This window comes from Chlamydotis macqueenii, chromosome 4 (genome assembly GCF_036417535.1).
Source record: "Chlamydotis macqueenii isolate bChlMac1 chromosome 4, bChlMac1.mat, whole genome shotgun sequence".
NCBI classification, from domain to species: domain Eukaryota; kingdom Metazoa; phylum Chordata; class Aves; order Otidiformes; family Otididae; genus Chlamydotis; species Chlamydotis macqueenii.
In genome coordinates this window covers 26140711-26155765 of record NC_141559.1, presented here as the reverse complement: position 1 = coordinate 26155765, position 15055 = coordinate 26140711, and the positions used below count along the sequence as shown (strand labels likewise).

The 15055-nt window shown below is 41.8% G+C and overlaps 1 protein-coding gene across 1 annotated transcript; it reads left to right on the top strand.

The window, feature by feature from the left end:
* The first annotated feature begins 376 nt into the window (after positions 1-376).
* Positions 377-14558, top strand: CYP2U1 (cytochrome P450 family 2 subfamily U member 1). The gene is made up of 5 exons (XM_086747290.1): positions 377-815; positions 5231-5863; positions 9911-10072; positions 10890-11057; positions 11482-14558. The coding sequence occupies exons 1-5, from the start codon at positions 377-379 to the stop codon at positions 11658-11660; spliced, it is 1581 nt and encodes a 526-aa protein (XP_086603416.1). The 3' UTR covers positions 11661-14558.
* The last annotated feature ends 497 nt before the right edge of the window (positions 14559-15055 follow it).

Here is a 15055-nt window from a genome sequence, read left to right as displayed (position 1 = left end):
CCCCGCCCGCCCGCAAAAAAAAAAAAAACAAAAAAACCCCAAAACACTAAAACCACAAAACCCCACAAACCTAAAACGACCAACTGACTTTGCACCCCCGCCGCGCCTCTCAGGCTGGGAGAGGGCCGGCCTGTGAAAATCCCCCGTCCGGCCCAGGCCCCTTTTCCTCCCGATCACCCCGAGCCAGCCGCGGCGGGAGCGGAGCCCGGCCCCGGGGCGGACCGCTACCCGCCCACACCCCCGGCGGCGCAGGGGTCAGGGCGCCAGCAGGCCTCGCCTCCCGCCCGCCCCCGCCATCTTAAGCCGCTACCCGAGGGGAGAAGGCGGGGCGGGAGGAGGAGGAGGAGGGCGGTGGGGTGCGACGCCGCCTGAGGGGATGGCGGCGGCCGACGCGGCCGCTTGGTCGTGGCTCCTGCGGGCCCCCACCGCCACCGAGCTGCTGCTGGCGGCCCTGTGCTGGCTGGGCTGCTACTGGCTGCTGCGGCGGCCGCGGACGCCGCCGGGGCTGCCGCCGGGCCCGGCGCCCTGGCCGCTGGTTGGCAACTTCGCTTTCGCCCTGCTGCCGCCGCCGCTGCTGAGGAGGTGGGCGGTGGAGGTGCGGGGCGGCGGCGGGGGCTCCCCCGCCTTCTCCCCCCACGTCTTCCTCACCGGCCTCACCAAGATGTACGGCAGCGTCTTCCGCCTCTTTGTGGGCAGCCGCCCCTTCATCGTCCTCAACACCTTCGGGGCGGTGCGGGAGGCGCTGGTGCAGAAGGCGGAGGTGTTCAGCGACCGCCCCTCCGTCCCCATCGTCCTCATGATCACCCACAAAAAGGGTAAGGGTCCCCCCGGAATGGGGGGTGGTGGGGGGGGTGCGGCTGCCGGGCCCGGCGGTGCAGCCCCCGCCCCGACGGGGATGGCGGGCTGCACGCTTCCTCAGCTGCCGGGCCGAGGATATTGGGCGGGAGCCATTCGGCTTGGTGGCTGCTGCGGTGACATTTGTAAATAACTGTTGTGAATTACAGACTGAGCCGTCTGCTTGCTTTTTGGCTCATCACGTGTGTCCCTTGCCATGCGGGTGACAGCGGGCCTGCAGAGAAACTCGCCCGGCTCTGGGTGAATGCGCGGCGTCCCGGTGGGCTTCCCTGCGCCGTGGCCCGCGCAACGGGCGGCGGCTGAAAGGCCCGATCTCGTTACCTCTGCTTGCAGCAAAGGGAATGGTCTTCGTGCAGGGATTTAAGCAACAGCTGGTCAGTCACCTAGGGGCTTTCTGATTTTCGTTGTATCAGGAGAAGAAATTTCGAATACTTTGGCGTGAAATAATTGCGCGCTTCCCCCGTTCTCACCAAGGTAACGATGGCTAAGGGCAGGCTTCTGTGGGGTCCCAGAGTGGCGCAGCCTGTGTGCGAGCTGCTGCTGCTGCTGGGATGTTTGCAGATGCGTTGTTCTGCTTGTCAAAACCTACTGAGCATATTTGTTTTGGTTTGGTTTTTTTAATAGGTCAAAGGAGAGTTTACTAGCTTTTGCAAAAAAAAAAAGGGCATGGGGAGTTTAAACACGCGATGGCAGTATCACAGCTGGAGTTTCTTCATGTTTAGTCTTTAGGCCCATTACAGACCTCAGTATTTGTGGAAAACTACCCTTCCTTTTTCAGCTTAGAGGGTAGCCCAGTAGGCTTGTTAATGTGCTAACTGTATTATGAAACTTGTTTATATTTTTTTTTTTCCTGAGGCAAGATTAATCTATTGGTTAAGTGCCTGAAATTTTTTCTCTTCAGTTTTTTACTGTACCAGAATTACCCCAGTAAAAATAAGAGGAAAGTGAGAGACCTAGATCATATTTATTAAAATATGCGTGCGCTCGGGCACGAGGACTGTTACGCAAGGATTGCCCAGTTGCCCATAAAATGTACCAAGCTGTTACATATTGCTTATGTTAGTTGATGCAACAAGTTGAATTGCCACAAATGTGAGAATATTGTAGAGTGAACTGCAGGGGTAGTGTATTTTGAAGACTCAAGGGGAAAGTCAGTGAATATGGACAGTGTGGGCCTGCCTGGCCCCTGCACGAGGAGGTTCTCCAAGAGCCGCCGGAAGTCACAGCTGCTCTCAGTGGGGTGGTTTGGGTTTAGTGGTGGCATGTAGGAGATGACTGAACCTCTGTGATGCTGGATTTGTGCTACTGGGAAGGCAGCTGCTGCAGAACCAGTGGGGTACGAGATGAACGATACATGTTTTCTGAAAGCTTTGTGTTTTCTTTTTTTTTTTTAAAGCTACAGGTGCAATGTAAATCTCTAACCTCAGTTTTCAGATATTGTCCATAAGAGCTCTGGGCTAACAAGTATTTCTTAATGTGTGAGGTTCATGGAGGAAGTTTGATGGGTTACGACTCAAACTGGAGGCCTCTTAAGTTTGGTATGGGAGCCTCTCGCACATAGTTTCGGGAGTTCATGGGTGAGACTTTGTTACGGATCAGGGCAGTTACAGTTGTGTTCATATGTACTAAAAAAAGAAACTATAGAAGCGAGATGATCGTGTAGCTTCAGATCTACCACTCATGACTTCAGTGCTACAATGCTGGAATACTTGGAGGCAGTAAGTGTCCATTTCAGATTCCTACATCTTTGTTCTGTAAACAAACTTCTGGTGTAAATGTAAAGCATTTTTGTATTCTGTAGCTATGAGACGTAGCAAAGACTCAAGCTCTAGAGTGGATGGAGCTTGAGTGGTTGTCTGCCTTTATAGTCCTGCCCTGTGCACATCCAGATGTGAACATCAAACAATGCAGAAGTTAAATGTTGTTAAATGTCATGAGTTCTGTGTTTGTCATCGTTCCCAATATTGCAGCAACACTAAAGCAAGCACTGAGAAACTGAGGAGGGGAAGGGGTGGAGAATTAGCTTTTGCCAGAACTTACTTCTCATCAGGATTAATTTTTCCTGTGAAAAGGGAGAATAAACTTCCTGTTTTTCTGTGTTTGTTGCTTTGTTGATTGTATTGAAAGGTATTCATTATCAGTTCATAGAAATTAGCTGTCTATAAAGAGCACAAAGTTCTGGTTATTCTGGGTTCTTGTTGCTTCAGAATTTATTATTGTATTTTCTTCAGGGTCTTTTTGGTTTTGTGGTGGTGGTGTTAAGAATACAGCTGTCTGTGCTGGGTACCTTGACTTTTCAGGTCATGCAGAGATTTTCTTTGACAACACTGAAGTACTATTCCATTATTATTGCCTGGCAGTAATCCTGTTAGAAGTTTTCTTTCTTCTCTAATCTTTATTATTCTAACTTTAAGCTCTCCTTCATCATTAACCTGTCTCCTATGTTATTCTTTACCAGTTTGCAAATCAATTATTAGTATTCTGCAGTAGTTTGGGGTTTCGGGACTTCGGAAGACATCATGCCGTGTAGCCGTGCCCTGTGCAGGACTACTGGAGAGACTCTCTTGAGTGCAGCAAGTTTGTTGCTGGTGTTAGCTTTCCTGTGTGACGAGGAGAGTCATCTTTACATTCAAGACAATAGGTCTTTTTTTCTTTTATGAAGATATTTGCATCGTAAAACTAATTTTTCTGGTGACAGAAAGGAGAGGAGATTGTGGTTGTGTAGTCTGTTTTGGAGATATTCGTTGTGGGATAGCAATAGTGATAACATACTGTTTTGTTCCAAGAAATCCATGTTTCTTCCCCACCCCAGCCACAAACCCTGAAAATCTGAATTGGTTCTTTGCCAGATTCAGCCCCATGTAAGCCTGTTTTTTCACCTACCCTACTTGAGGACACCGGTGCTACCAGGAAACATTACTTGAGAAAGAGAATCTGAAACATTTTTGTTTCAGTTTTTAAAGTGCCAGGGAGTAGACATTTGAATAGATTTCCTAAGGAATGTTTTCATGCAAAGAAGATGAAGTTCAGCTGATTCTCAGCTGGTTCTGACTCTTCATAATGTTCTGCTCGTTTTGTTTAGGGCTTTTGAAACTAAGTAAGTGATGTGTTTTTATTCTTTTGTCTGTTGTTACTGCTATGAGTAGATAATGTAATTAGAAAATCTGTCTAGAAAGATTACTAGCTTTATGTTACACTGAACTATCTATACCTTTGGGATTGCAGACCCTTCTCAGTACAGTTACCTTGTTTACATATCTACAGGTACCTGTTTCTAGCTATAGATTTCTTATTTGTTTTTTCCCCTTCTTGCATTAGGGGCTATGAACATTAAGTTGTAATAGAAATGTAGGTAATGTTAAGTACTGAAACACGGTACCTCTTTCTGTTACTATTTTCTTGTGGTAATTTCTCTTTCTTTTAAATTTAACATTAAGATTTGCAGTTGACAAAAGAATTGATTTTATAAAGTAATTTTTTATTTCCAGAAAAAACAGATGTGGTGTGACTTTACTAGAATAACGAAAGCAGAACTAGCCCGTGTTTTGATGACTTTAAACTTTCTCAGGTTAACCATGGAGTACATTAGAAATAGCAGGTTATGTATTTTGTTACGCTGCAGTATCTTTGGTGTGGTCTGTTAATTCAACAAAAGAGATGTTTCTCTTTGTAGATGAGCAATATTTATACTTGAAGCTAAGGGATTTAAGTGGTGTTTCATAATGACACAATAATACAGAACACATGCCTAGAGGCATCAAAACTTTTGAGATGCAAATCAAGCAGATTTTTGCCAAGTGGCTCTGAACCTGTCTTTACCTTCCCAGTTTATTTGCAGCATACATATCCTGTATTTGGATTATAAATTAAAGAAAAACCTTGCTTGTAATAGAAATATGTACACACACAACCAGTATGGAGAAGTTTGTATAACATGAAGGGGAAAAGAAATGCAAACTAGTTTGTGTTTTACTGTCTTCTGTTCTGCCTCAGATAAGGAATTTGTGTCTCAGGACATTGAGGAGAAAAGGCTATAGCTAATGTATGTCCCAGAGTAAAAGTTCCTACAAAATTGTTAACATTTGTAGCAAAGCATCTACAGTACCTTTTCTACGCTATTCATGTCTTGCAAAGACTAATAAAACTGTTGATGTAACTGTTAAGTTTGTTTCACTGATTGAGAAAAGGAGGGACAGGATTTCCCAAAGCTATTATAAAGGACCTTGTGTTCTTCCTTTAGCTCCTAGCCCAGTGGTTGGGACAGACTTGCCATGTATCATTTCCCTCTCTTCTGGCCCTTGGGTTGCAGGCCTATCTAATTACTTCTTATTGGAAATACAGCATTTTGATTTCAGACTCTCCCTTTCTCTTCCAGGTGTTATTTTTGCACCTTACGGCCCTGTCTGGAAGCAACAGAGGAAGTTCTCTCTGTCAACACTGCGTCATTTTGGAGTAGGAAGACACAGCTTAGAGCCTAAAATCATTGAGGAGCTGAAGTTTATTAAGGAGGAAATGCTGAAGCATGGAAAAGATTCATTTAATCCCTTTCCGATCATTCGCAATGCAGTGTCCAATGTTATCTGTTCCATGGCCTTTGGCAGGCGTTTTAACTATGAAGATGTTGAGTTCAAGACGATGCTGAAGAACATGGCCCGCGCACTAGAGCTAAGCGTGAACAGCTATATGATCCTGGTCAATATCTGCCCTTGGCTGTACTACCTTCCCTTCGGGCCTTTCTGGGAACTTAGGAAAACAGAATTAGATATTACTGCTTTTCTGAAGAAAATAATTGCACAGCACAAGGATACACTGGATGCAGCAAATCCCAGGGACTTCATTGATATGTACTTCATCCATGCAGAAGAAGAAAAGAACAACAAGGAGAGCAGTTTTAATGAAGACTACCTATTTTTTATCATTGGTGACCTCTTCATCGCAGGCACAGACACTACTTCAAACACATTACTGTGGTGCCTGCTTTACATGTCCCTCTACCCAGAAGTACAAGGTAGGACTATTTTCATTTTAGGTGTTTCGTTCCAGACTGTAAAGCTCTAGATGGATGTTCAGAAACAGAAGCAAACAGTGACAGTAGAGAAGTCATTTGGAGTGCAAATAGTACACTCCAAATGTGTACTCCAAATAGTACATGAGTGTATGATTTGAAAGGTTGATATGTAATCAGACATCTATCCTAGTCTGCTATGATGATCCCAAGGTTAGTGCTATATATTAAGTATCTAAATGGCCCTTTAGCCTATGCATTTCTTCTGTTTTGGGACAACTTTCCCAAGAAATTCCAGGGAACGTTAGCATGTTTCAAAAGCTTTGGCAATTGTGGCATTCCAGGCCTGTAGTAGTGGTATAAGATATGTGATATATTAGTGGTAAGGTCTGCTTTTATGCTTCCCTGAGCAGGGAGGTTCTTCAGCCTAGCAGCAGAGTCTGGGGAAGTGAAACACTACTCACTGTAGAGGAAGATCAGATTAGAGACAGCTTAAGCAAATTGGACTTGCACAAGTCCATAGTGCCGACTGCTCAATGTCATTGCAAGGCCTCTCCTCATCAGTCTGGAGTGGTCATGGGGGTTGGGTAAGTTAGTGATGACAGAGGGGAACAAAGACACATGGAGCACCTTGTCCCAAAGGAGAGGCAGAAGGAATTGGGTTTATTCAGTGTTAGGAAAAGATGACTAAGGGGAGATCTTACGCTGTCTACAACTACCTGATCGGAAGATTGAGGTGGTCTCCTCTGAGATGTGCAGTGGAGGGAGGAGAGGCAGCAGAAGAAAATTCTAACCAGTTACTAGGAAAAAAAAAATGCCCTATGAAGATAGCAAGGAATGCAACAGATTGTTAATAAGAGGGTTAATGGAATCTCTGACTTTGGAAGTATTCAAAACTCAGTGGGGTATGACCTAGTAGTCTAATCGACCCCCAGTAGTCTGATCTACCCTCAGAGTTGGATCTAACTTGGAAGATTACTTTGCTTTGAGTAAGAGTTCAGATCAGATGAGCTCCAGAGGTTCCTTGCAACCCAAATTATTTGATGGTGCAATTATCTGGTTACTGTTTGTGACAGAGTTCTAGAAAATGGCTGGTAGGTTTTTGTGGATATAAAAAATACCAGTGGTGTTGAAGAGGTGACAACGTTGAAATAGTACTTGCTAGAATTATATTTCAGAACTTAGGATAAATCTTCATCACTAAAGACTTAAAATTGATTTTGGTTAAATATTTTTCCATTCTGAGTCTTGTTAAGCTACATGTGGCTGCAAAGACAGCATTTTCTTTAGTACCATTTAGCAAATTTACATTGATTGAATTTAAGGTTGAATTCTTCTTAAGAAGAATAAAGCAATTGATTTATTAATTTATTAGCAGCTTCTCCTAAGGTCCTATGTAGCAACTGATTTCCACTAGAAAGATTGTCAGGTATATGCGGACTGGAAGCCTTGGCAGGATGGGCGGATTCTACTTAGGTAATTCTACCTCAGTTTGTGGTAGTGAAACACTTCCCCAACTGACCACTGCTTTGCCCAGACTTATGGCTAACCTGGAGTGAAGAAAGGTAAACCTCAAGTTATCTAAAGGGTATAAACCTGGAATACTTTTATCAAGTATTTGAGATTTTGAGGTTTTCATGTGCTGCAGCTGCTTTGCAAGTAAGCAAATAGATACTTGTTTACAGCACCTATCTGTCTGGAATAATCTCTTTAAATAGGTCAAGATCATAGTTTATTGCACAGTCAACTAAATTGTTAAGCAAAGATTGCAAAATAGGGCAATAGTTCTTTATACGGGAGAGAGAGTCTACTGGGGACAAATTTAAAATAAAATTCTTCTTGTTCTTCTATTTTTAATGGTTGTGTGTTATCACTGCTTGACTTGAGATGCAGTTACATGAATTAGATATATTCTAAATTACACAAATGAGACCTAGAAGAGTTTTGTGTTTCATTTTTTTTAACCCCTTTCCCTGTTGCCTGGTACTGTACATGCATGTGCTAGTCAGTTTTCTCTCTTCGGCTGATCTCTGACAGCTTTATTGCCTCTCTCTGATTTCCCCTTTCCTTATGCTGTGACTGTTGTCAAACAATATGAGTAAGCTCAGTAGTCCAGAGTGTATCACTTAGCTATGTAATGTAATTCTCTAAACTTCTAGTGTCCCATTTCTTATGTATCCTGATTGCCTGGGAGCCATGTATGGGTGTGTGGGTCTCCTTTCTTTTTTTTTTTTTTTTTTTTTTTTTGGTGGTAAAAATACTTCTCTTATCCCCTAAAGGAAATATCTGAATTGTATAACTTTTAGCAGTAGCAAATGTTGCAGACACTTTCTGCAAAGGTAAATGAAGGGCTATCAGGGGAAATAAAATAATAAAGAATGTATTTGTTTGTAGAAGCCAGTTCTGCTTTTTACATGGAAAAATAGAAGAGTGGGTATGCATATATATGCATGTGCATACAGGGAGGCAATGGGGAGTATTTGGTTTAGTCTGTTCCCTGGCTTGGTTTTGGTCCTTGGCTTCTGAAGATCTGTGAGATTTTTAAATACATGAAATGTAGTGGAGCAGTTCAAAAACATGCTGTTAGCAGAGAACTCTTGAAGTCTACGTTTTTGCAGTTGGTAATGTGAGTAGCAGTTGGCTGCTTTCTGTATATTTCTGTGTATCTTCACAAATGCCTAAGAAGTCTTGTTCAGGGTGAGATACTGGTGTGACACTTGGCATGAGACACTCTCATTAATTTTTTTTTTTAATATTGAAAACTTTACTCGTTTAAATTACTGTGGATAGGCATACCTGAATACAGGGCTATAATGTGTCATTTTAAAAAGTAGCAAAACCCCACAAAGCAGGTACTCAAGAGCCACAGCATTAACAAATCTCTTGCTGTCAAGGTATTTTTTACTGTGTTCCTTCTATGAGAACTTGTTTTCCTAGCGAACCCAGTAGGTGGCAGCAATTGTTTGTTGAACACGGTGCGGTATTTCTGAGTGCTGCTCTGAAAACAGAAACTTTTTTTTGCATTGAGCTTTTATTTAATCTTGAGTCAGTGCGAAGGAGAGAAAAGAGCAAAAACTCAGAGTATCAGAAGCCTGGGTTCTGAATCTTGGAAGAGGCAAGCAGGACAACCACAAAATATTCAGACTGTCAAGCATAAAAAATGAAAGCTGACTTTTATTATTTTTAATTAAAGGTTAATTTTGAGGTCTCCTCTTTCAAGATTGTCCTTTGTTGTGTAGCCAGATTCCAATTTACCTGGAAGAAAAGGTGCATCATCCTGTACATCCTGAGCCTTTAGTGAGATGAAAGGGGCAAACAAATATTTTAACACTTTGTGCCCTACATGAATGCGAGGGGAGATAAGCTCATTAACTTCCGTTTCTCCTTTGCAGAAGGGCTGTGTGGGGGAAGGAGCATCTGCTCCCTTTTGAGGGATCTGGGAAATAGCTGAGTTTAGATTTCAATGTAGGAAATAGCAAGAGCAACTTAAATGGCTTCAATGCTTGCAGTAGCATCACTAGAATTCCTGCTCCAGAATGAAGTATTTAAAACGGTTGCATGAAAAGCTTTCCCACCTCTTCACCACCTTTCCCAGTTCTGAGAACTGGATGTCCCCAGGGACAGAGGCCAGCTCAGGCATGCACTGCCTGCAGTCTCTTTTTGTTCTTTTTTTTTTTTTTATGCAGGTCAGAAGCTTGATGTTTTCACCATTCAGTTACTGTATAGTTAAACTCTTAAGCTAAGATTATGAATACATTTGTAACTGGAACAGAACTTTTCATGTACTTTTCCAATACAGAAATGCTAGCAATGTCTGTCATCACAGTAGCTTTACTCTTGACAGTTGTCAAGATTGTGCTCAGTTGTTTTGTTCTTAACAGAGTCCATTCTTAAGGCTTATGTTGGCATAGTTATTTTAGCTAGGGATCACATCTCTTGTAGTATTTTTTGACAGAACTATGTAAACAATGCAGCATAGGCAAATGAAGTTGAGATTTTGTCTTCTCATACATGTGCTTTTTTTTTTTTTTTCTTACTACCTTTGAATAGAAAAGGTTCATGCAGAAATTGAAGCAGTTCTAGGACGTGACAAAGTTCCCTCTCTTACCCACAAGGCTCAAATGCCTTTCACAGAGGCAACCATTATGGAAGTGCAGAGGATGACTGCAGTTGTTCCCCTTTCTATTCCTCGAATGGCCTCAGAAACTGCTGGTAAGCATTTGTAGAGACTTATTTCTTTTGTGGATGAAGATCTGATGGGATATATAGTGAAAATTTACAAAGACCTCATTTATGTATTAGACATGTAACTCAAGTGTGTAAAATGCTCTAGAGGGTAGGTGGGCTTGACATGCTCCTCTGTTTAAGCAGCATGTCTGACCTAAGATCCAGAAGTTTTCTAATTTAGAGTGATTTCTAGAGGTCAGCTTGTGTTGACTGGTATACTTAGTGGTAGCTGGCAGCTGAGACTCCACCTTTGTACCTGAAACAGCAGAGTTGATTTTGGCCGTGTGACACAGAGGTCTGAAAACATAAATTTGGAGCAATTGGTTTGCTAAAGCTTGAAAGCGTTATACCATTGAGCTCCACATCTACAGAAAACAATTATAAATATCCTTTCCCTTGTCATCTTGTCGGCTCTATGTTTTCATAAACATAGCTGAACACTGGCTACAGTGAGTGGGAGGTAGCAATACTTGGCTTTCAAACCCAATACTGAATTGACCTGCTTTTAAAAATGTTTTGATTTGCAGGACAGTGAGGTGCAACAATCTGAAATTAGACAAGTCACTTCAAAACCCTGTGATAATAGTTCAAAACCCATCCCTCTTCCTTACCTCCACCTTCACTGTGGTGGAGCTCTGTGACAGCACAGGAACAAGAAGAAACTGGGTCACAGCACTTCCATGCAGCAGAGTGCATTTCTAGTCATCTAGACATCTTCTAGTCATCTTTTTAGTAGTATAAGTCTCCCGTGTTTACTTCTAGCAGCTTGTCAGATCTTCTGTCTCTATGCTTTTGTTTAAAGTGCTGCAGGGATATACTATTCCGAAGGGCAGTGTGATCGTGCCCAACTTGTGGTCAGTACACAGAGATCCTAACATTTGGGAGAAACCAGATGAATTTCAGCCGTCAAGATTTCTGGATGAAAATGGCCAGCTAATTAAGAAAGAGGCATTCATTCCTTTTGGAATGGGTAAGATCCACGTACAGTCAGTAGCTGGTTGGGGTGGTGGTGGTATTTCCAGTGGAGAGCCTTGGAGACGTGAAATGTAAAAGTTGCATGTAGGACCAGCTACAGAACTTGGTTTATTTTTACCCTTGGTGGCTTGCAAAATGAGTTGGGTTCCTGAAGTCTCCAGTTGCCAGGCAGAAATGAGAAATGATGAATTGTCCTTTGATAATGCTTTTGCTAAGGAGGTAAATGCTGTTAATATGAAGCAGTACAGCTGAGCAAGGCTTAGACTCAAATGTGGGAGACCAAAGCTTCAGAGTTCAAAGCTCAATAGTAGCTTGAGCCTTTCTGTATTTGGACTATCCTAGCATAGGAATTGCATGTGTGTTAACAAATGGACCAACACTATAAAAACAGTAATGTGTCTCTTCTAACTGTTCTTTAGGTAAACGTGTGTGCATGGGAGAGCAGTTGGCAAAAATGGAGCTGTTCTTAATTTTTGCAAGTCTAATGCAAAGTTTTACCTTTCTGTACCCTGAAAATGCTGCAAAACCATCCATGGAGGGAAGATTTGGTCTAACTTTAGCTCCATGTCCATTCAGTATAATAGCTTTGAAGAAATGATATAACATCAAAAAAAGATTACACAAAGAAATACTGCGCTTACAAAATCCAGCTTAATTTTGTTTCCAGCTTATTTTGTTACTTCCTTTCCAGAAAAACACCAACTGCATAGGCTTTCATATTCAGTGAGAATGATCCATTTACACTTCTGGAAAGAGAAGATTTTTTTTTTTGGTTAGCTGTTGCATTCCAGAAATGAACTGACAGCATAGTTTGCAATTTGATATTAAAACTTGCTGGGCTTAGCCCCTCTGTCTACAAGCTATTACTGTCAGTTTGTCAAATGTTAATTATGGGAGAATGGTCCAAAACATCTGTTAATGCTTGAGCAAATAGTAATTCTTATTTTGGTAAAAGCAGTACATAAACATTTAATTTACCAAATGAGTGAAGGACATAATCTAATACCAAAAGGACTAATGAATGAGAGGGTATTAGCGTTTTCTGTGTAAAGAAACATTATAACTGAGCTTAAATAATGACAAATACTTTTTGTAAGTGACTAAATGACGCTTCTTGTAACCTTGGAGGATTTCTTCTTGCAAGTAGATTGGATTGAATGGGTGTAGATTGGATCGAATCAGTCTGGATTCCTGGATCCAAATGTTCTTGACTATCAGGGCTCACTATAAACAAGCAGGTACCAACTCTAAAAACCCAGGCTTGGAGGCCAAATGAATCCTTGAATATACCATGCTCTTAACATGAAAGGAGTGTGCAGCATCTGGATGCAGATGTTTTATCGCAGAATATAAATGAGAGCAGATTTCTCTAACAAGAAACAGCAGAAGTCTGTTCTCTGTGGTGCCAAGAAGATATTCAAGACGACATCTGTGCTGCCACTTTGCATTCACCGTTTTCCCCATGTCAGCAGTGGCTGCAGTCTGGACGAGATCAACAGCCCCCTCATCAGGGAAAACTCTTACGTGCATAATCCTGAAGTTGGGGCTTGCACTCAGGTTTTTCATTTACAGGCTGTGTGGACAGTACTGCCACAACCTGTTTGGCTTTGGGAACTGGAGTCTAACTTCAAATACGGCATCAATACAGCACTACAGATGTAGGTTTTACACATTTAGGCATGGAACATGAGGAATCTGACAAACTTGAGGTTTGAGTATTTTGGTATCTTCCATGCCAAAAGATCTATAAAAAGATTTACAGTTCATACAATATTAGTATATCAGTACCTTACTCTTTTCACATGCAAAATTTTAGTACTGTTTACCACTAGCAAACCAATTGTCAAGGATTAGGTATTCGGTGTATTAGGTGTTTCAGGAGGGGGCACTCAATCTTGCCTTTTATTTGAAAGATCTCACAGACATTGAAAGCGATTTTTTGGGGGACGTGTAACAGTTAACCTTTAAATAGTTGTTCTTAATCATCCTTAAATCTCTTTATACAGCTTTTGATCTAGCAGAATGTCGTATTACATTAAATAAGTACATACGTACTCTTTTAAGGAAATTCCTCCTCCTTCCCCCCACCTACCACTGCGGGTATTGTCTAGATCTCCAGTCTTCCTGATGTCAAGTTTGCAAGACTGGAATGCGAAATGAATTGTAAAGTGGAATTGGGTATTCCATAGCAGAAACTAAACCTAAATTGCAAAAGAAGAGGGATTTTTTTTTTTCTTCAGCTTTAAATGAACCTCTGGTTTTGTCACTTTGTGACTTCAAGTTTTAAAAGCCAGGTAGTGCCTAGCAAAGACTGTAAGATAGTTATTTTGGATTTAAATTAAGGTTTTCTGTTACCTATTTTGATTAACAGAGTGCCTTAATTTCTGAAAAATGTATTGGCTTTGTCAGGTACCCCACTGTTTATGTGAGAACTTCCAGTTCTTATATAGGCTAACCTTTGACTTTATAGGTTAGCCCCATGCTTGTGTGAAATTTTTTCTTTGTATGAAATTTTTGAAAACCCTGTAGCACAATAAAAAGTTGAGTTTGGTACCAATCCAAGTAATCTTGCACTAAAAGCTGACAGTATTGGACTAATAAGCACTTACTTCCTTAACTGTAGTTTCCAGTGAATGGATTCTGTACAGTTGGGATTTCTGTCTGGAAATTCTTAAAATAGCGCATGCTTAATTGCAAAGTTAAAATTAAGTGCTGATAATATTTATCTTTCTGTTGAAATGTCTCTTTAAGCAACATAATTATGTTGGTGTGCAATTGATCGTGTATATAAAATACCTGTCCTTATAGTCAATGAGGACACATTTGAAAAGCACTTTAGTATTTTTCTTCTTACAGATCCCAAAGGCAACACAATTCACACAGTCCCCTAGTATGTGAAATTGTACGTATTTCTGCTCGTTTTGCCTGCTGGGTTTAGTTTAAAATGTCACCTTTGAAAACTTATCCTTTGAAAATTATCCTTCTACAAATAGTACTTTGAGATGTGGTTTTTGATGATACCTGTAATCAAATGCTGCGTAGTGTGACAAGCTGAAAATATTGATTTGAAGGTGCAACCATATCAATGTCTGACAGAATGCAAGATGCTGTTGGAAATGACAGTATAAAGACCTGCCTTTCATGCCTTCCAGATGCACTGAAATTTTCACAGGATGCCATGAAAGTAGCTAAACAATAGCATAAAAGCACTGAAATGTTTGTGGTTTTAAAAATGTGTTGCCATCTTTGGTAAACTGTAAGTAAACTGGTAGCAGATTCAGTTTATATCCTTCCCCTTGTTGGTAAATGTGTCCTTCCCCTCCCTTTTTTTAGCAGAGGAAGCATCTCAAATGCCTTACTGAAAATGTACGTTTATGTAAGTGGATGGCTATTTCTGAATGCTGAAAATGTCTTTATTTCTAAAAATTACTTCAAGCTTTGCTTCAGTGTAATTTTATTTTTAATAAAATAATTCCCAAATAACTGTGTAACAGCATTGCATAGTAATTTTAATGAGTTCCACTTGTTGACTAAGGTTGTGGTGTTTGGTGTTCTACCTCTTACAAAGAAAGCTTTTGAGTAAGGAGATGTTACAAAATGGTTCAGATGCGGAGTGAAGGAGGTGGGGGAATAGAGTGATACTCGGAAAATACGATGCCAGGCATGTTATGTTCAAATAATAGCGAGGGTGGTATGTCTGCTCGTTGTCTCAGTGCAGTTTTAAAACCAGTTACTCGGAATAAAAGGAGAGGGAAGAGTAGCGATGAGGAGGATACAGGGCGAGTGAGTCGCCACCCGGAGGAGATGCGCGGTCTGAGCAGCGAAGCGCGAAAGAAAACCGCGGGCGGAGCGGAGGTGTGGTTCTGTTGGACTCCTGGCATAGAGGGGGTCCGAGAGGGGAGGGCAGGGGGTGCCCAGGGAGAGCCTGGGGTGGGGGGACAGAGAGCCGGGGCCTCTGGCCCGGGGGGAGCCCGGGGAGAGGCTCGCACGCGG

Bases quoted from the DNA above. Each gene is read 5' to 3' on its own strand.
- CYP2U1 (XM_086747290.1), top strand. From the start codon at position 377: ATGGCGGCGGCCGACGCGGCCGCTTGGTCGTGGCTCCTGCGGGCCCCC. The intron at 5,864-9,910 runs GTAGGACTATTT...ACCTTTGAATAG, and splicing joins CCTCTACCCAGAAGTACAAG to AAAAGGTTCATGCAGAAATT. The intron at 10,073-10,889 runs GTAAGCATTTGT...TTTTGTTTAAAG, and splicing joins AATGGCCTCAGAAACTGCTG to TGCTGCAGGGATATACTATT.